Here is a 21,470-nt window from a genome sequence, read left to right on the forward strand (position 1 = left end):
TTTCGCTGTGGCTCCTAGTCTGCTGTTAAGCGTTTGATTGGGCAGTGAGCACACCGGACGAGTAATTGTGTAGTGTTGGTAGTCCATAGTTTGCATTGTTGACATAGCACATTACGGTGGTGATGCTTCTGTTGTTGTTGTTATTTGTTGTTGACAAAACAGTTGCGTACGTACATTTACATGAATGCTTATTGAAGTTAATGAAGGTATTCGCAAATGTTCACGGGATAGTATCAAAAAGTGCAACATTAAGGTTGCGAGATTCCTAATCAGTACCAACGAAAATGTAATGAAAATGACGTTATGCATGGTGTATGTGAAATTCGCGTCTAGAAGATGACACGTAGCATTCAACAGCAAGCCCATCCAAAGGACGATCATATACCTCCTGGACATTGAAGAGTACAGTGAAAGGCTTTCAGTTCAGCAGTCAAGAATGCAGTGTTAGGTAAATTTACATATATTTTCGACTTAGTTTCGTTGATGTCAGTGTATTTTGCTCGCTGTTTTACGTCCGATTAGGTTTCTCTGATGCACAGTATTCAAAATACTTTATGACTGTCAAAGGATGTCCACCTTCGTGAAGTGGATTGATTTTCCGACAACTAGTGTTTAAAGTTCTCCGGTTTCCTGATTGTTAAAGGAACAAATGAAAGATGATTTTTGTGTCTATTTTGATTCAGTCCTCATTTGACGAATATTTTCCATTCAGATACACCAGATTGACTTAAACTCGACAGTGTTACAGATTAGTCAGACAACATCATAACAAATTTTTCAGGGAAGGGTATTGCTCAATCACACTTTACCCTCTGTTTCGTTTCAGCCCTGAATAGAAGACTATTTTGTCATCTGCAGTAGTAACTCATTGAATGCCATCACTTTGTACCTTTTTGAAACTATCAAATTATTGTTTAGAAATTTATTTTCATATCTGCTGTTAGAATTCTAGATGTGCAGTATCTGTCTTGCACAAATCCTTCCCATACTCAATACTTGATGTGAAAAGCGCTGTATTCTTTCTTCTTACGTGGCCGTAGTATCAGCTGTTTCATACTCCTTTAACTGTTTTACTTTATGCAGTATTGTGCGTTTTCTTGATATTTTCATTAGTAAATGTAGTAGTGGCCCACCTTTCATGTGGATAACTTTCCAAGTAAACAGTTCAGCTGTCCGTTTCTTAATTGCCCAAAATGAAGGAGAAGACTTCTTATAAACTTCTGCCTACATTAATACTTCATTGATCGTAACACAAATCTGAGAATTTTATTATGGCAGGGCATTAAGAGTTTATTCATTTGAATGAAACACACAACTAATTTCGAAAATTTTAAATCAATACTATACTGCACATAAACTTGTTGCCTAAGTTACATAACTGAGCTATAGTTATGTATTTGATCCCACCCTAAGATCTTAGTTGTGATGGCAGGCTGATAGGTAGGGCAGTCTGAGGTATAGGTTAGGTTGGAAGGTGACAATTTGGTTGCGAGTTGGCGAAGCCAGTGAGTGTGAAAGCAGAAAATTTGGTTCAGGTAACAAATTGACTCGTAGCTAATGTTCATGTCCGTTCGGATATTCAAAAATGCAGGGTTTGGTCAAATATGTAACCAATAATTGTTGACATACCAGTACAACAGGAATAAACTGTAGCTGATATTAGTCTTGCTGCTTTGTCAGACCAATAGGCTCTCACTGGTTGACAGATTGTAAAACAGATGTGTAGGATATATAAATCCTCCCACACCATGACTATAGTGCAGCAACATTGGTGATAAATTTTCAGTAAGAAAAACAAACAAATTCTGAAGATTTCTCGAAAAGGTGGAATGCTTTAATAAAGCTTCTGCTGTTATTTCCACACTGAAAAGATGTGCAGGGATTAAATTGTGAGACTGAAATATACATAGGAGAATCCAGACCAATTCAGCACAAACATCAAGGTAAAACAAATTAGGAATGAGTTTATAATATAGAGATGACAACAATAAAGCAGGGAGCCAGAGGCTGAAATTTTGACAATAAGTAAAAAATGATTGAGGGGGGGGGGGAGAGGGAGGGAGAGAGATGTTTAAGTAGTAGATTTAAGGAAGTGTAGATCATTGACTCTTTTTATCACTTCTGTTACAGAAGTTTTCATACCAAAGCTCTCCTGAAGCACTTAAAGCCTCTTGTCACATTCCAATATTAAAGCTTGGTTGTGAGTTGGAAAAGGCAATGAACATGAGTGGAGGAAAACTGACTGTGGTAATGGATTGATCTGTAGCAGAGCCAGTATCTAGCTTGTTCAGATGTTACAGTTTGGTTGCGAGGTGGAAACGCCAACAAATGTGAGTGTATGAAAACTGGTTGTGGAGATAGATCGATCTGTGGCATAGCTCAGTTACTGTTTCGAAAACTTTACGAGGGGTTTTTGAAATATTGCTATTTCTGAGGTTGTGGTTTCGCAGAAAACTAGTACAGTTTTCAATTTTACAGAGTATTTTTTTTTTTTAGAACAACATTCTGCACAATGTAGTCCATTATGCTACTACGTAATTTCTTACAGCCCACATCATGACAACATTTTTATCAAACACTATTTTCTCGTTGGTTCTGTCACCTCATCTAATCACAAAGTTATTATTTATCTTGTTCATTTCCCATCATTCACCAAGCCAAATCCTATCATATTCTGAGCAACAAACAATACAAGAGGTACATATAAAGACAGTAAACAGTTTTATAATCCATAATGGCCAGGTCAGTACTGTCAGCCTTACGCTATCCAGTATTGTCAATATCACGCTGTAAATGTTAATACCAATTTACCAAGTGGGTAGTAGAGTGGTGGTTAGCACACTGGACTCGCATTCGGGAAGATGACAGTTCAATCTCATGTCCGGCCATCCTGATTTAGATTTTCCTTGATTTCCCTAAATCACTTAAAGCAAATGTTGGGATGGCTCCTTCAAAAGGGAACAACCGCTTTCCTTCTCCATCCTTCCCTGATCTGAGCCTATGCTCAATCTCTAATGACCTCCTCCTCCTCAAAAACAGTTCAAGTAATCATTTCATATCTTCTGCCAAAACAAGTCCTTAGATTCAGCGATTCTCATTGGTTACTGTGCACTGTCACCCGACTGACTATGACCAATATAAACAAATTACCAACAGCAGCATGCAGTGGAAGAGCCACTAACACTGTAAGTAAAGGGCCAACTGTGGAAATGAAATGCTTCCATCAGGTAGGAATAAATATGAGCCTTATATTAATTTTTATTAAAAAAGAACAACACAATAAATTTTCTTAAAGGAAACAAGCACCAATATGTATCTGTTATGATAATTAAAATTAAAAACATACGAAATACCTGATCATTCTCATAGCTTATGTTCATTGCACCTATAATTACATTGCCGATGTATCACTGCCATTTCAGAGGTTTTTTGATGTAGGCATAACAACAGAATAAACAAAAATCATTTTCCTGTAATTAGGCTATCTGCCCTTTAACAAACTTGGCAAATTGTATTAAGTAGCTTATGTGACAAGTTGTAAGAACCTTCGCATTTCAGTAATCATATTTTATTGGGATTGTATTACCGATATATATTTTAATAAAATTGTAGAATCACTTCATGAATGTCACTGCAAACATTTGGGAACTGAGATACAGCAGCTGTTCAAATGATACAGTTACAACGTAAATGTCACCAGTTGCCCATTAACAGTGTGTAGGTGCTAACATTTCTTCATGTTATGTTGCTCGTCAATTATTAGTGTTCTGCTTCTAGGTTTCTCCCTCAGTTGTAATAAGAAATCAGTGAAAAGTGTCAACCTAGATTTGTGCAAAGGTTTGGAATAATATTATGGAAGGCTGGATTTTAGTGTTAAATGCTGCACTACCTCCAAGTACGTAACGCTTCAGACAGGACTACGTTATTGTTTTCCTTTGCCATTTTGCTTGCTTTATCTGAATCAACACACTTGCCATGAAGACTAATGCAGTCGGAATACCACAATCTTAAATCATACATATCACAAGTGTTTTTTGAGTGAAATCTGCTTGGCGATTGTTAGTGCCAAAAAACATCACAGCACTCCTAGAGTTGGCACACTATGCATGCTCTCTCTGCTTCCCCCCAGTTTAAATTAAATGTTTGTTCACAGGCACAAGTGAATGACAGCGAAAACGCGAGTTCTCCGCAAATGCTCATGTTTACTTGCATTCGCTTTAGTGTAAAGGAGGTTTTAAGGAGACATTACCGCCCTTTAACAGCTTTGATGAAAATATATAGTCTTTTTAGTCTGTTCTGTGGCCAGTCTGCTTATTTAGTTATAGGAGATGTGAGTTTGCTCCCACACAACTATTGTAAAATCCTCCCGTTTGATAGTTGTGTGCCTGTACTGCAGTCAAAATGTGTAGTACTCCAACAGTAATTCAGAAACCGTAAAGCAGCAAACCAAATGAAAACACTGAGTCATCTACTGGTGACATGGTTCCCTCATCTGTCCAAGTTCTACAGACCAGCGAGCTGTTACCAACCCTCTTTAGTTTCTACGCCTACTGTGAGTAAGCTGTCACAAGATTCTCGACCACCAAATGCAGCGAAAGAGAGAGAAAGAAGAAATCTTAAGAGAAGGTTACTTTGAGGACCCTGGAGATTCCAGATCCCCCATGCTGTTGGACTCACTAACCATGTTTATTGATGTTGTTACACCCCCATCAGCGACAGAGTGATTTTGGGGCATGACCTGCCCTCCTGGCCCCGTCACGCATATCCAGAACTTCCTTAACATGATAATTCAATGGAACTCCAATGGATATTACTGCCACCCGCCTGGACTTCAGCAGCAAATAATTTCATCCTGATCTGCAATCTGTGCAGCACTCCAAGAAACGCATTTTATTGATGAACATTGTCCATCTCTGTGAGGTTACCATGCATTCTGCCAGAATCTTACTGGCCCTGATGTTAGAACATCTAGACAGGTCTTTACATTGTTTCACAGAGTTGTCACAAGTGAGTGGATTCCCTCCCCCTCCTCCTGCCTCCTCCCAGATACTGCATTGGAGGCTATAGTAGCATTAGTGTGAATGATTCCAGCACTCTCCATTTGTAAACTTTATTTACCCACTGGCAGGACACTTACATACCTTCAGATGAATGCATTAATCCAATAACTCATCACTCCCCTATTTCCTCTTACTTGAAGGTTTCAGTGCACACCACTGATTTTGGGCTAGCAACCTTACAGTCTCTTTCCCCAATCTTGCGGCTGCACTACAGTGGTCACTACATGATGTTATTTGTGACAGTGACGACTTCCCAGTGACCCTGCCACTTCTTTGTCACTGCAAATTTCATACGTAAGTTGCTCCTTTATATCTACTTCATCTGGACAATTGAAGATTTTGTGATCTGAGGTTTTGCATTTATTTATCAAATTTTGCAAACAAGGGAAATTCCAGCATTGGCCACATAAATGTAATACCACTTTTATTATTATTATTATTATTGTTGTTGTTGTTGTTGTTGTTAGCACATATTGATTTCAATCACAGTGTGATCAATGCCAGACTAAGTCCTGTAGACTCACACAATCACGCACAAAATACAACTTCACACACAGGTGTTTATTGTGAAGAGCATGCAAACTAGCAGTTAAGATTCGAACTGACTTGCTAATTGGCATGTTTTTCACAATAAACACTTGTGTCTGAAGTTGTATTTTGTTCATGATTGTATGAGTTCACAGGACTGAGTCTTGCACTGAAGATGGTCACATTCTAATTGAAATCGATCTGCAATAATAATGAAGAAAATGGTTTAAAATTTATATGACCATTGTTGGAGTTTCCCTTGTTCGGAATACTTGTTGTTTGATCATGGAGCACACACTTCCTAATGGAATCCGTCCAGATGTCGCACAGCAAGCCATATTTTTGCTGATTGTAAAAGTGGTCTAACATCAAGGGACTCTCATGATTGATAGTAATTAAAAGTTGCATTTTTTTGTGGATAAATTACACCAGTGTAAAGTGCCTTAATTGCTTTAGTTCTACTTTAAAGTGCTCAGTCTGTGTTGTTATGCGTGACAAGTGTGGATGTTGCCATAACGTAGTTGGATATGGAGTGGTACATTTAGATTGTGAGCTGGAAGTCTGCTGAGGCAATCGTTTTGGAGAATTGAATGGAGAACTTGGTGAGGCAGTCCCATTGAACTGTAGGTTCTGCAAAAAAGAAAAGAGAAACGCTGGACAGAAAGCAAAGACATGCGCCCTCCAGTCTGAATTAGATCACACGAAATTTGAACTATATAGGTTGAAAGGGGGAAATGACTGTGGGAACTGAGTAAAGGTAACAAGTAATGGGAAGAGGGGAAACATATCTTCAACCTCAACTACATTTGAGCTTAGAGTATCTATCAAGTTTAACTTTGTACCTGAAGTAGGACAGGAAGAGTCTCATCCAGCTACAGTAAGGTGCAGCAGATTTCTAGTAAAGAAATTAAGTTTATATCAATAAGAAAAGAGGTTAGGAAGAAAGATTCTTGTTGCTTGGTATTAGCCATGGCAGGGGTGCAATAATATAAGACAAAGAAGGAACAGGGTGCCAGGTAACAAGTATTGTGAAACCAATTGCTAATATTATCCAGGTGACAGGGACATGGGGAATTTGTGTAAGGGTTTTGAAAAAGGCGGTCAGGTGATCGTAGCAGGTGGAGCAGCATCCCACCCAAGTGTGAGTTTTAACAAAGCCCTACAGTGCCATGACCAGCACTGGGTTATTAGGACTGCTATTAACTGTGTGTACAGAGCTAAGCAGGCTGCTGCTGAATGAAATATAGAAATCTCATATACAGGGTGTTACAAAAAGGTACGGCCAAACTTTCAGGAAACATTCCTCACACAAAAAGAAAGAAAATATTTATGTGGACATGTGTCTGGAAACGCTTACTTTCCATTTTAGAGCTCATTTTATTACTTCTCTTCAAATCACATTAATCATGGAATGGAAACACACAGCAACAGAACATACCAGCGTGACTTCAAAGACTTTGTTACAGGAAATGTTCAAAATGACCTCCGTTAGCGAGGATACATGCATCCACCCTCCATCGCATGGAATCCCTGATGCGCTGATGCAGCCCTGGAGAGGCGTATTGTATCACGGCCGTTCACAATACGAGCACGAAGAGTCTACATTTGGTACCGGGGTTGCGTAGACAAGAGCTTTCAAATGTCCCCGTAAATGAAAGTCAAGAAGGTTGAGGTCAGGAGAGCGTGGAGGCCATGGAATTGGTCCGCCTCTACCAATCCATCGGTCACTGAATCTGTTGTTGAGAAGCGTACGAACACTTCGACTGAAATGTGCAGGAGCTCAATCGTGCATGAACCACATGTTGTGTCGTACTTGTAAAGGCACATGTACTAGCAGCACAGGTCGAGTATCCCATATGAAATCACGATAACGTGCTCCACTGAGCGTAGGTGCAAGAACATGAGGCCCAATCAAGACATCACCAACAGTGCCTGCTCAAACGTTCAAAGAAAATCTGTGTTGATAACGTGATTGCAAAATTGCATGCAGAGTCTGGTCAGCCCGCACATGTTGATTGTGAAACTTAACAATTTGATCACGTTGCAATGAAGCCTCATCCGTAAAGAGAACATTTGCACTGAAATGAGGATAGACACATTGTTGGTTGAACCATTCACAGAAGTGTACCCGTGGAGGCCAATCAGCTGCTGACAGTGCGTGCACACGCTGTACATGGTACGGAAACACTGGTACTCCCGTAGCACTCTCCATACAGTGACGTGGTCAACGTTACCTTGTACAGCAGCAACTTCTCTGACACTGACATTAGGGGTATCGTCAACTGCACGAAGAATTGCCTCGTCCGTTGCAGGTGTCCTCGTCGTTCTAGGTCTTCCCCAGTCTCGAGTCATAGGCTGGAATGTTCCGTGCTCCCTAAGACGCCGATAAATTGCTTCGAACGTCTTCCTGTCGGGACACCTTCGTTCTGGAAATCTGTCTCTATACAAACATACCGCGCCACGGCTATTGCCCCATGCTAATCTATACATCAAATGGGCATCTGCCAACTCCGCATTTGTAAACATTGCACTGCCTGCAAAACCACATTCGTGATGAACACTAACCTGTTGATGCTACGTACTGATGTGCTTGATGCTAGTACTGTAGAGCAATGAGTCGCATGTCAACACAAGCACCAAAGTCAACATTACCTTCCTTCAGTTGGGCCAACTGGCGGTGAATCGAGGAAGTACAGTACATACTGACGAAACTAAAATGAGCTCTAACATGGAAATTAAGCGTTTCCGGACACATGTCCACGTAACATCTTTTCTTTATTTGTGTGTGAGGAATGTTTCCTGAAAGTTTGGCCGTACCTTTTTGTAACACCCTGTGTACAGTGCCTGTTGCTACATTTAGGAGGTGGGGATGTACTAGATATAGCTTCACCTAATTAAGAGGGGGAAAGGTAGGCAAGTAGTTAATGGTGAAGAGGGGTATCTTTTTTTAGATTAGAGTCTATAATAGAGCACCTTGTTGTAAAAGAAGTTCAGACTACAGAAGAACTCTGCAAGATGCTTAAGAATGCATAGAAATGTAAGTTTAGCTTACTTCATCAGAATAGTAGAGAAAATGGTAGAAGAGCTTTTTGTCTGTGCCTGTCTTGAGCACAACATAACCACAGGATTAGAAAAGTTACATATAAGAGATTACGCTCTAGCATCTTAGTCTTGCAGAACTAATAGGGGGAAAGGAGTTGTTGCATACATAAAGACAATAGTTACAAAAACATTGAGAAAAGTAGATTTTGTAGCAATCAGCACTTAGAAGTGCGTGCTTCTGAATTATTACTGAAAAGTAGTTCACTTACAGGGAAATTTTGAACTATTTGTAAGGATTTTTGGATTCCTTACTATGCTATGTAAGACAGCAGCAAGCAGTTGGTAATGTGTGGTGACTTCACCACAAATTTTCTAAAGCATTCTGATTGGAAAATAATCCTTATTTGGATTCTACCATTTGATCTTGGTAATTAACTTTCCAACACATGTGGATAAAGATGGTAGGAATCTGACTGATAATGTTTTCTTTTATGAAGCTCAAGACAATAAAATAATGTACACCCAATAACAAATGCTCTTCATGCTCATGATGCACGTGTAGTTAGGAGGATAAATGAGATAATGTATTACAGTATACACACTCCTCAGTGTAAATCAGCTAGAATAATTAATGATTCCAGAACAAAGATTTTTTAAGAATAGTTGACAAGAGATGATCAGGGATGAAATTTATAATAAACCAAATCCTGGCATAAAATTTAACCCGTTCTATGATAAATTCATATCACTATTTGAAAATAGCTTTCAGATTAAGCTAATCAGAAAGGACATTAAACAGCCGTGTAGAAAACCATGAATCACTAGAGGGATTAAAGAATCTTGTGAAAGTAAAAGGGAATTGTGGCCGTTGGCAAGGACAAGTAAAGATCCTGCTGCAGTTGTTTTAAACTACAAAAACTACTCAAAATTACTGAGGAAAGTTATTAAATATCACGGGACATGGATAACACATCTGTCACCAATGACAGAGGTCCTACAAAGAGCACAGGAAGCAGTTACACCATGGGCACAAACTGGGTGGGTACAGAAACAACCATGATTGATAGAAATGGCAAGATTAAGGAAGGGTTCACGGGATAAAAGAAAGTACTACCAACAAGCAAAGACATATCCTGAAAGACAGATAAGACTCGACCTGTAACAGAAATACCAAACAACTAAAGACGACAAGGCAAGACTATTTGGCCAGTTTCGTCTAAACCCAGCTGCAGAATGACATGTGGGGATAACCATTCAAGATAGAAAGAGAATAGGTTAAGACACCCACAGTTCCGTCAACACCATAACAAGCTGATGGCACAATTACCAGAGGATGGAGAAGCACAGCAGAATATCTCGTGAACAGGCTCCTCCCAGATGACGACCCCACACAATACAAGTCACACCACACTGACCTGAGAGAGAGGATGAGGCAACCATACATAAGTGACAATGTCACCATACCATTCTCACAAGGAGGAGTCGTGACGGCTTAAAAACCAAAAAGCACTTGGTCCAGACAAAATACTTTCAGAAACATTAAAACAAGCATTAACACAAATCACACCTTTTATTACTAATGTGTTCAACGAGGCATTACTAACAGGCAGAATTTCAAACCTCTGGAAAATTGCTAATGTAGTAACAATCAGGAAATCACAAGACAAAGAGCCAGCAGACCCCAAAATGTACCGACCAATCTGCCTCATAAACACTCTCACCAAGGTACAGGAAAGGTTCCTGTGTGACCGCTTACAATCGCACAGATGCTGCCTCAGCCCAATGCCTCATCAATTTGGCTTCAGGGAAGGTAGATCAATAGGAGACGCCATCAACCGAGCACTGACAGTAACAAATAGCATCAACAACAAATACACGGCCGCCATACTAATCGCTGGGGCTTTTGACAATCTGTGGTGGCCGTCCCTGTTCGCCAGATTAAGGGAAATGAGGCTATCAGCTTCACTCTACAATAGCCTCCTCAACTATTGCAGAGGCAGAATGGACGGCTGGCACACACAAGGTTGTCAAGAGAATAACAAAGGAATGTTCGCAGGGCTCGATCTGTGGACCAATATTTTCGGATATTGCAATTGACCTCTTGCTGAACACCCTGGACGGTGACTATAGTGTAAGAGGTGTGGTGGCATATGCAGATGATCTGCTCGTAGTGGTGTCAGCCAACTCGAGAGCACCACTAGAGACAAAAGGCAACTGCTTCAGAAAATGAACAGTTGGTGCAAAGAAAATAAACTAATAAATAGCACCCAACAAAACTGTGTATTTATTGCTCAAACAGACATTACAGAGGAACCCAGTTCTAAAATTACAACAATACTAGCATACAGAGGAAGCAAGCCACATATTATCTTGGACTGCATCTTGACAAAAAACAGACTTTCAACTACCATATCAAACTGCCAACACAACTCGGTGTAAATTAGGTATTAACACTTTGCCATCCGCACATCTAGTACAAATGTATTGGCTTGGCCCACCTAATCCTTCTCCTACACATCAACTCAGCCAATGAACACACCCGTCAACTCCTATCCTTAATAAAAGTCCTCAATCTTTCCTCCCCACATCCACACTGGCTGTTCAGAGCATCCTCCTACAGGCCAACCGCAACTTAGAACAGCATGCCACCCTTCACCTCAAAAAACTATCCAATCTCCTGGTTTCCCACCTCCGGAAAGGCAACTCACTCACCCTTCACAACCTTTCCAGCAAACCTCAACCTCCTCTCATTGCACACAAACCCAGTCTCTCCCATCTACTCATTCTCCCACTTCCAGCTCCACTCCCTCCAAAACCTCAAAATTCCAATCAACACAATCTGGAACCACAACACCCTAATTCAGTAGTTAACCTTTCCTCCAAACCTCTCTCCCAACCCGAAACCTCTGTCCTATCCAAAGGCCTCACCTTCAGCCCCACTCCCAGATTCAACCAAACAGCCCTCGTCAAAGATTTACTATCCTACACTCGTACTCTCGGCTGGAAATATCACTTTGCCACGAAGAAAAATGATCCTAATCCTACTCCTAATAATCCAACTCCCCAAGACACTATCCAAATTGAACCTTGCCTGGAACAGTTCCGTCCTCCGTCACAGCGGGACCCACCTCCTCTTCCTCAAAATCACCCTCTCCAAACCTTCCAGGAATTTCTGACTTCCAGCCTTGCCTCTCAATCCTTCTTAAAAAACCTTAATCCTACTCCCAACATCACCACTGCTGAAGCCCAGGCTATCCGTGATCTGAAGGCTGACCGATACATCGTCATTCTTCCGGCGGACAAGGGTTCCACGACCGTGGTACTTGATCGTCGGGAGTATGTGGCTGAGGGACTGCGTCAGCTTTCAGACAACACCACATACAAAGTTTGCCAAGGTAATCCCATTCCTGATGTCCAGGCGAAGCTTCAAGGAATCCTCAGAACCTTAGGCCCCCTACAAAACCTTTCACCTGACTCCATCAACCTCCTAACCCCACCGACACCCCGCACCCCTACCTTCTTCCTAAAATTCACAAACCCAATCATCCCGGCCGCCCCATTGTAGCTGGTTACCAAGCCCCCACAGAACGTATCTCTGCCTACGTAGATCAACACCTTCAACCCATTACATGCAGTCTCCCATCCTTCATCAAAGACACCAACCATTTTCTCGAACACCTGGAATCCTTACCCAATCTGTTACCCCCGGAAACCATCCTTGTAACCATTCATGCCACTTCCTTATACACAAATATCCCACACGTCCAGGGCCTCGCTGCGATGGAGCACTTCCTTTCACGCCACCCTACCTAAAACCTCTTTCCTCATTACCTTAGCCAGCTTCATCCTGACCCACAACTTCTTCACTTTTGAAGGTCAGACATACCAACAATTAAAGGGAACAGCCATGGGTACCAGGATGGCCCACTCGTACGCCAACCTATTCATGGGTCGCTTAGAGGAAGACTTCTTGGTTACCCAGGCCTGCCAACCCAAAGTTTGGTACAGATTTATTGATGACATCTTCATGATCTGGACTCACAGTGAAGAACAACTCCAGAATTTCCTCTCCAACCTCAACTACTTTGGTTCCATCAGATTCACCTGGTCCTACTCCAAATCCCATGCCACTTTCCTTGACGTTGACCTCCACCTGTCCAATGGCCAGCTTCACACGTCCGTCCACATCAAACCCACCAACAAGCAACAGTACCTCCATTATGACAGCTGCCACCCATTCCACTCCGGGACTGGACCAGACTCTGAATGTGGCTCTCCAGCAGGGATAAGACTTCCTCAAATCCTGCCCTGAAATGAGATCCATCCTTCATGAAATCCTCCCCACTCCACCAAGAGTGTCTTTCTGCCATCCACCTAACCTTCGTAACCTCTTAGTTCATCCCTATGAAATCCCCAAACCTTCTTCCCTACCCTCTGACTCCTACCCTTGTAACCGCCCCCGGTGTAAAACCTGTCCCATGCACCTTCCCACCACCACCACCTACTCCAGTCCTGTAACCCAGAAGGTGTACACGATCAAAGGCAGAGCCACGTGTGAAAGCACCCATGTGATTTACCAACTGACCTGCCTACACTGTGATGCATTCTATGTGGGAATGACCAGCAACAAACTGTCCATTCACATGAATGGACACAGGCAGACAATGTTTGTTGGTAATGAGGATCACCCTGTGGCTAAACATGCCTTGGTGCACGGCCAGCACATCTTGGCACAGTGTTACACCATCCGGGTTATCTGGATACTTCCCACTAACACCAACCTGTCAGAACTCCGGAGGTGGGAACTTGCCCTTCAGCATATCCTCTCTTCTCGCTATCCGCCAGGCCTCAATCTCCGCTAATCTCCAATTTCTATTTGCCGCCGCTCGTACCTCACCTGTCTTTCAACATCACCTTTGCCTCTGTACTTCCGCCTCAACTGACATCTCTGCCCAAACTCTTTGTCTTTTAATATGTCTGCTTGTGTCTGTATATGTGTGGATGGATATGTGTGTGTGTGCGAGTGTATACCTGTCCTTTTTTCCCCCTAAGGTAAGTCTTTCCGCTCCCGGGATTGGAATGACTCCTTACGCTCTCCTTTAAAACCCACATCCTTTCGTCTTTCCCTCTCCTTACCTCTTTCCTGATGAAGCAACCGTTGGTTGCGAAAGCTAGAATTTTGTGTGTATATTTGTGTTTGTTTGTGTGTCTATCGACGTGCCAGTGATTTCGTTTGGTAAGTCACATCATCTTTGTTTTTAGATATGTGTATTTAAATGGGTACAGATGGTTGAAATATTACTTTCCTACACAGGACACACAAGATGGAAACTTGGTCCTATATTAATCCAAGTTTCCATTGTGTGTGTGTCCTTTATAGGAAAGGAATATTACATCATTTGTATGGCAGTTTGTCTTAACATGGCATTTCTCTTGTCCCCCCATCTGACTAAATATTACTGCAGAAAATTTGCATGTTGTACCATAATAATGTTTTCCCTGAGGCCTGGAAACAGGGCTACTTAAGTCACTACCTGAAAGGGACATTACGGCAGCATCCTCTGATTATTGACCTATTTGTGTTCTTCCTGCACTATCCAAGGCCCCGAGAACATATAGTCCGTCGCCAGCTAACAGACTACCTATTTATGAACAAGCTACTAGAGAAATACCATTCTATTTCCGTAAACTTCTGTTTGCCTTAATAGAGGCAACAGACAACCTATAGCTTATCACAGATGCACAAGAGGCTACTGTCGTGTTTCTTGGACTTCAGCAAAGCCTTTGACACTGTCAACTTCGACATTTTATTTGCGAACATAGCAGTCTAAATTTCTCGCCAAGTGCGGTGCAGTGGTTTCGCTCATACCTGACGTCTTGCCAGCAATGCATCATGTTTGGCACCAGAAAGTCCCAATGGAGGCAGGTAGTATTAGGCATCCTGCAAGGTTTGGTATTAGCTCCTATACTCGTATGTACACTGATGACCACCATTTCTAAGTGTGAAGTTATCCTGCATAGCCTTTCTCAGGAAATCTCACAGTGTTTGGAACTGGTTATGAATGCCTGTGTTTATTTTAAGTGTGATCATATTTCACCATCATGTGTACAGCTATCCTGGAGACAACCACAGAGATTTGCATACCCTCTGTCTTCTCTAGCTTCTTATCAGCGAACACTGTCTTTCTTATCTTTATTCGAACTTAATGCTCTTGTCTGAACAATATGACAGAAACACCTCTTGCCATCAGAGCAAACTCCTTTCTGTCCCATTCTATCATTCAGCTACTTTCTCAAAGTCCTTCTCATTAGCAGAAACCCAACTCTGGAATAACCTCTCACATTACATTGTAGAACTGAATGACATCATCTGCTGCAGAAGACAATTCATGACATATTACTAAAGCAAAATGCATAATGTTTAACCGCATGTAGTTTACTCTTGCACATAAAGAATATATGGAACAGATGCAATCTTCGGTGTACAATGCATGTTGATTTTTAAAAGAAATCATTTGAGTCTATAAACACCAAAGTTGATACTGATCATATTTGGTATCATTTAGATTATACTGAAAAACACAGTAAAGTGTACTTAACAAAGGAAGGGATGCTGGATATGTGTAGTTTGATGAGAGAACATCTTTGGAAAATACAAGAAAATGAAAACTGACAACCATAAATAATGATTTTATGGTACTTCAACTTTAAAAAATTGAAATTCCTTTTCTTTTTGTGTTGTTGGTTGCCGTACTTCCATGATTGTTAAAATGTAGAACTTTTCCTTTGGTTACAGCTATACAAAACTGGGGTTTGCTGCAAATAAAGAACCTCAGTTTATCATCCCATCAGCAATTGCGATTAAGGAAACTGCAAAAGTTGGTGATCAAGCTATTCGCAGGCTGACGAAGGGAGTAGAAGATTTAGATTTTTACATTGGAGATGAAGCTTTTGATGCTACTGGATATGCTGTAAAAGTAAGAATTCAAGTAATAGTGTAACATTTCTCTCTTTTCACATCTTTTGAGTAAATTGAGAACATGGATGTTTGTAATTTTTGAGATATAGGTAATTATGAACTGCAGGTAGTCATCAACAATACAATGTGGTGGTGGTGGTGGTGGTGGTAATAGTAGTAGTAGTAGTAGTAGTAGTAGTAGTAGTAGTAGTGCTTGTACTTTTGTTGCTGTTGTTGTTGTTGTTGTTTGTGAAGTATGTTTCTACATAACTGAAAAATACAGTATCTTGTGTAAATAAACAAAAGCTAGTTTCACAGGAACAGTTCTGTATATTGTCTTGCTTGTAGTATATACTTTTTTGGGTAAATGTCTTCAATTCAATCCAGTACATGTCTTGTGGAGTGTGTTGTAATGGACAGCAATAGAAGTTGGCATTAGCCTATTTTTAATTCTCTACATCCTACCTCATTTGGTGCAACTATTTCTTGTTTCATCTTTCTTTTGTCAGTGCTTGTAATAGAAGCATCTCAGATATGAACATTCTTACATCAGGTTTAAATTTATGAAATCAGCATGTGTCATTTATCCATTTTTAGGTTTCACCCAGATTTGTGTATCCAACACAGTTTTCTATGTAATTTTGGTTTTTAGTCATCACTGTTTCATAAGATTTTTTGTTATCTACAGATGTGTGATGCATAGAAGTGGTTATAGGAGCTTATTTTGTGTTGAGTTTTTTTAAAGGCAGATTAAGGCTTTTCTTAGATTTTAATATTTCTGTAGTGAAAGTGTTTTTTTTTCCCGCAAATTCTAAGATTACTTCCACACAAAGGTAGCCATAATCTGTAGATAATTTCCTAAAAGATAAAATTATACTGCTGCCACTGCCTAATTCTGGCCCAATAAAAAAACAGCCTGTACAACATTTCTGCTCAATTGGATAACTATTAGATGACTCCCAAAACTCCTGACGTTAGAAAATAGTACACACAACAGTTAATGCTGGTGAAAAGTAATACTCTCTGCCCCATCTCCCTTTTTTATTCTAATAGAAAATTAATTGGAGCACATGAAATCCATCACAGCACTTATTAAAGAAGTTCTGAATTCAAGTTTTTGAAAAAGCAATTCCAAAATTTTGTCAAAATGTTACAAATTGTTTTCATTAATAATGCACACAACTTATCTTCTCTAAGATAAATTTCTGTTTATTTCTTATAAACTACCTACTGAGTGAGGTGATGCAGAGGTGAGTACACTGGACACAGATTTGGGAATACGACAGTTCAAATCCGCATCCGGCCATCCTAATTCAGGTTTCTCATATCGCTTCAGGTAAATACCGGGATGGTTCCTTTGAAAGGGGCATGACCAATTTCCTTCACCATTCTTCCTTAATTTAATTAGAGCTTGTGCTTCATCTCTAATGACCTCGTTGTCGACAGGACGTTAAGCACTGATCTCCATTCTTATAACCTAAAACATGACGTGAGCAAGAGACATTGTACATTATTCATCATTTGGTTTTGAAGCTCTTGTTTCATATCTGCTTCTTGTGCAAATGATGTGTGTGTGTGTGTGTGTGTGTGTGTGTGTGTGTGTGTGTGTGTGTTTTCTATTTGAAGTCTCTGCTTCTTTGGAATAGACAAAGAGATTTGGTAACCAGCCAAACAAACTCACAGTAACACCATTTATTTTATTGCAGATGACAAGCTCCCAACAAACAGTAGTATATACAGAGGGTCCTCCATAACCCACCGGAAAACTCTCTTCAAAATTCTAGCAGAATACAAAGTAGACAACAAAACACGGGCTATCATAGAGCAAACTTTAACCAACACGACCTCCAAAGTAAAGTTCTGTGGGGAACTATCAGAACCCTTTGAAATTCGCACAGGTGTCCGACAAGGCGATGGCCTCTCACCTCTCCTTTTCAATCTGGTGTTAGATAAGGTCATAAAAGAATGGGAAACATCACAACAGGGGATAACCTTAGGAAACCTACAGATTAAATGCCTGGCTTTTGCAGACGATTTGGCGATTGTCACGAAAGGTATAAAGGAAACAAAAGACGCTATTGAAAAACTGCACGAAATCACTTCCAAAACTGGACTACAGATCTCTTACGAAAAGACACAGTTTATGAGCACAAAGAAACTCTCATCTCTGAACACAAAGTATGGCACAATTTACAAAATGGCAAACTTCAAATACCTCGGTGAAACACTACAAATGAGTGGACATAACAGAGACTCAAACGAAGAAAGAAAGACTAAACTGGACAAGGCCTACAAAGTAGTGTGGAATCATTACAACAAGAAGTCTATCTCACAAAAAGCCAAATTACACCATTACGACACGGTGGTGCTCCCCGAGGCACTATATGCAGCAGAGACCACACTAATCCTAGGGCATACACGTATCAGACAATTAGAAAAAGTAGAACGGAAAATACTTAGGAAAATATTTGGCGCAACTAACAACAATGGAATATGGATCAAGAAACCTACAGAGGAACTGTACAAACATACGGAGACAATCACAGAAAAGATTAGAAAACGCAGACTACAATTCTATGGACACCTATACAGAATGCCATCGCACAGGCTGACCAAACAGACCTTTGATTGGGTAACCACTAGAAACAACAAATGGGTGGCAGAGGTAGAAAACGACCTGAACCAACTCAACATAACAGCAGACACAATAAACGACAGAATAAAATTCAGAAACATCATTAAGAAAAGTAAACTACACGAGATACAATGTGATAAACGAACAGGCATAAAATGGACCGAAGAACACAAGCAAGATCATAGCCAGAAGATGAAAGAAATATGGGCAACCAAAAAGGCAATCAAGATGAAGCCGAAGACACAAAGCCGACAAAAAGCATGGACAGAGGACCGGAAACAGAAACACAGCGAGCGAATGAGGGAAGTTTGGGCAGCAAGGAAGGCAGCAAAAGGAACTGGCCATGTAGTTTAGTCCAAATGCGCTCTTTAAGGGCAAAACACCAATTTTATATATCTTTGTTTATTATATATATATATATAAAGATGATGTGACTTACCGAACGAAAGTGCTGGCAGGTCGATAGACACACAAACATACACACAAAATTCAAGCTTTCGCAACCCACGGTTGCTTCGTCAGGAAAGAGGGAAGGAGAGGGAAATACGAAAGGATGTGGGTTTTAGGGGAGAGGGTAAGGAGTCATTCCAATCCTGGGAGCGGCAAGACTTACCTTAGGGGGGAAAAAAGAACGGGTATACACTCGCGCGCGCGCACACACACACACACACACACACACACACACACACACACACACACACACACACATGTATCCATCCACACATACAGACACAAGCAGACATATTCAAAGACAAAGAGTTTGGGCAGAGATGTCAGTCGAGGCGGAAGTGCAGAGGCAAAGATGTTGTTGAATGACGGGTGAGGTATGAGTAGCGGCAACTTGAAATTAGTGGAGATTGAGGCCTGGTGGGTGACGGGAAGGGAGGATATATTGAAGAGCAAGTTCCCATCTCCGGAGTTCGGATAGGTTGGTGTTAGTGGGAAGTATCCAGATAACCCGGACGGTGTAACACTGTGCCAAGATGTGCTGGCCGTGCGCCAAGGCATGTTTAGCCACAGGGTGATCCTCATTACCAACAAACATTGTCTGCCTGTGTCCATTAATGCGAATGGGCAGTTTGTTGCTGGTCATTCCCACATAGAATGCGTCACAGTGTAGGCAGGTCAGTTAGTAAATCACTTGGGTGCTTTCACACGTGGCTGTGCCTTTGATCGTGTACACCTTCCGGGTTACAGGACTGGAGTAGGTGGTGGTGGGAGGGTGCATGGGACAGGTTTTACACCGGGGGCGGTTACAAGAATAGGAGCCAGAGGGTAGGGAAGGTGGTTTGGGGATTTCATAGGGATGAACTAAGAGGTTACGAAGGTTAGGTGGATGGCGGAAAGACACTCTTGGTGGAGTGGGTAGGATTTAATGAAGGATGGATCTCATTCCGCACGTCCAGGGCCTCGCTGCGCTGGAGCACTTCCTTTCACGCCGATCACCTGCCACCCTACCTAAAACCTCTTTCCTCATTACCGTAGCCGGCTTCATCCTGACCCACAACTTCTTCACTTTTGAAGGCCAGACACACCAACAATTAAAGGGAACAGCCATGGGTACCAGGATGGCCCCCTCGTACGCCAACCTATTCATGGGTCGCTTAGAGGTAGCCTTCTTGGTTACCCAGGCCTGCCAACCCAAAGTTTGGTACAGATTTATTGATGACATCTTCATGATCTGGACTCACAGTGAAGAACAACTCCAGAATTTCCTCTCCAACCTCAATTCCTTCGGTTCCATCAGATACACCTGGTCCTACTCCAAATCCCATGCCACTTTCCTTGATGTTGACCTCCACCTGTCCAATGGCCAGCTTCACTCGTCCGTCCACATCAAACCCACCAACAAGCAACAGTACCTGCATTATGACAGCTGCCACCCATTCCACATCAAACGGTCCCTTCCCTACAGCCTAGGTCTTCGTGGCAAACGAATCTGCTCCAGTCCGGAATCCCTGAACCATTACACCAACAACCTGACAACAGCTTTCGCTTTCGCATCTCGCAACTACCCTCCCGACCTGGTACAGAAGCAAATAACCAGAGCCACTTCCTCATCCCCTCAAACCCAGAACCTCCCACAGAAGAACCACAAAAGTGCCCCACTTGTGACAGGATACTTTCCGGAACTGGATCAGACTCTGAATGTGGCTCTCCAGCAGGGATACGACTTCCTCAAATCCTGCCCTGAAATGAGATCCATCCTTCATGAAATCCTCCCCACTCCACCAAGAGTGTCTTTCCGCCGTCCACCTAACCTTCGTAACCTCTTAGTTCATCCCTATGAAATCCCCAAACCACCTTCCCTACTCTCTGGCTCCTACCCTTGTAACTGCCCCCAGTGTAAAACCTGTCCAATGCACCCTCCCACCACCACCACCTACTCCAGTCCTGTAACCCGAAAGGTGTACAAGATCAAAGGCAGAGCCACGTGTGAAAGCACCCAAGTGGTTTACCAACTGACCTGCCTACACTGTGTAGCTTTCTATGTGGGAATGACTAGCAACAAACTGTCCATTCGCATGAATGGACACAGGCAGACAGTGTTTGTTGGTAATGAGGATCACCCTGTGGCTAAACATGCCTTGGTGCATGGCCAGCACATCTTGTCACAGTTTTACACCGTCCGGGTTGTCTGGATACTTCCCACTAACACCAACCTGTCAGAACTCCGGAGATGGGAACTTGCCCTTCAGTATATCCTCTCTTCACGTTATCCGCCAGGCCTCAACCTCCGCTAATTTCAAGTTGCCACCACTCATACCTCACCTATCTTTCAACAACACCTTTGCCTCTGTACTTCCGCCTCGACTGACATCTCTGCCCAAACTCTTTGCCTTTACAAATGTCTGCTTGTATCTTTGTATGTGTGGATGGATATGTGTGTGTGTGCGAGTGTATACCTGTCCTTTTTTCCCCCTAAGGTAAGTCTTTCCGCTCCCGGGATTGGAATGACTCCTTACCGTCTCCCTTAAAACCCACATCCTTTCGTCTTTCCCTCTCCTTCCCTCTTTCCTGATGAAGCAACCATTGGTTGCGAAAGCTTGAAATTTGTATGTATGTTTGTGTGTCTATCGACCTGCCAGCGCTTTCGTATGGTAAGTCACATCATCTTTTTCCATGATTAAATTTTCACACAATTTTAGTGCATGGATCCTGAGAAATCAGCACCCAGAACAACCACCTCTGGCTGTAATAACGGCGTTGATATGACTGGGCCTTGAGTCAAATAGAGCTTGGATGG

General features: G+C 41.8%; 1 protein-coding gene across 1 annotated transcript in view; it reads left to right on the plus strand.

Annotated features, from left to right (window-relative positions):
- The window catches only part of LOC126259643 (actin-related protein 3), an 86,250-nt gene that overhangs the window by 432 nt on the left and 64,348 nt on the right, over positions 1 to 21,470 (plus strand). Inside the window, exon 2 of the mRNA XM_049956574.1 lies at positions 15,427 to 15,607. Within this exon, the coding sequence (XP_049812531.1) occupies positions 15,427 to 15,607 (181 nt within the window). The remainder of the gene's footprint in view (positions 1 to 15,426; positions 15,608 to 21,470) is intronic.

The sequence above is a fragment of the Schistocerca nitens genome, chromosome 5 (assembly GCF_023898315.1).
Source record: "Schistocerca nitens isolate TAMUIC-IGC-003100 chromosome 5, iqSchNite1.1, whole genome shotgun sequence".
Classification (NCBI taxonomy): Eukaryota; Metazoa; Arthropoda; class Insecta; order Orthoptera; family Acrididae; genus Schistocerca; species Schistocerca nitens.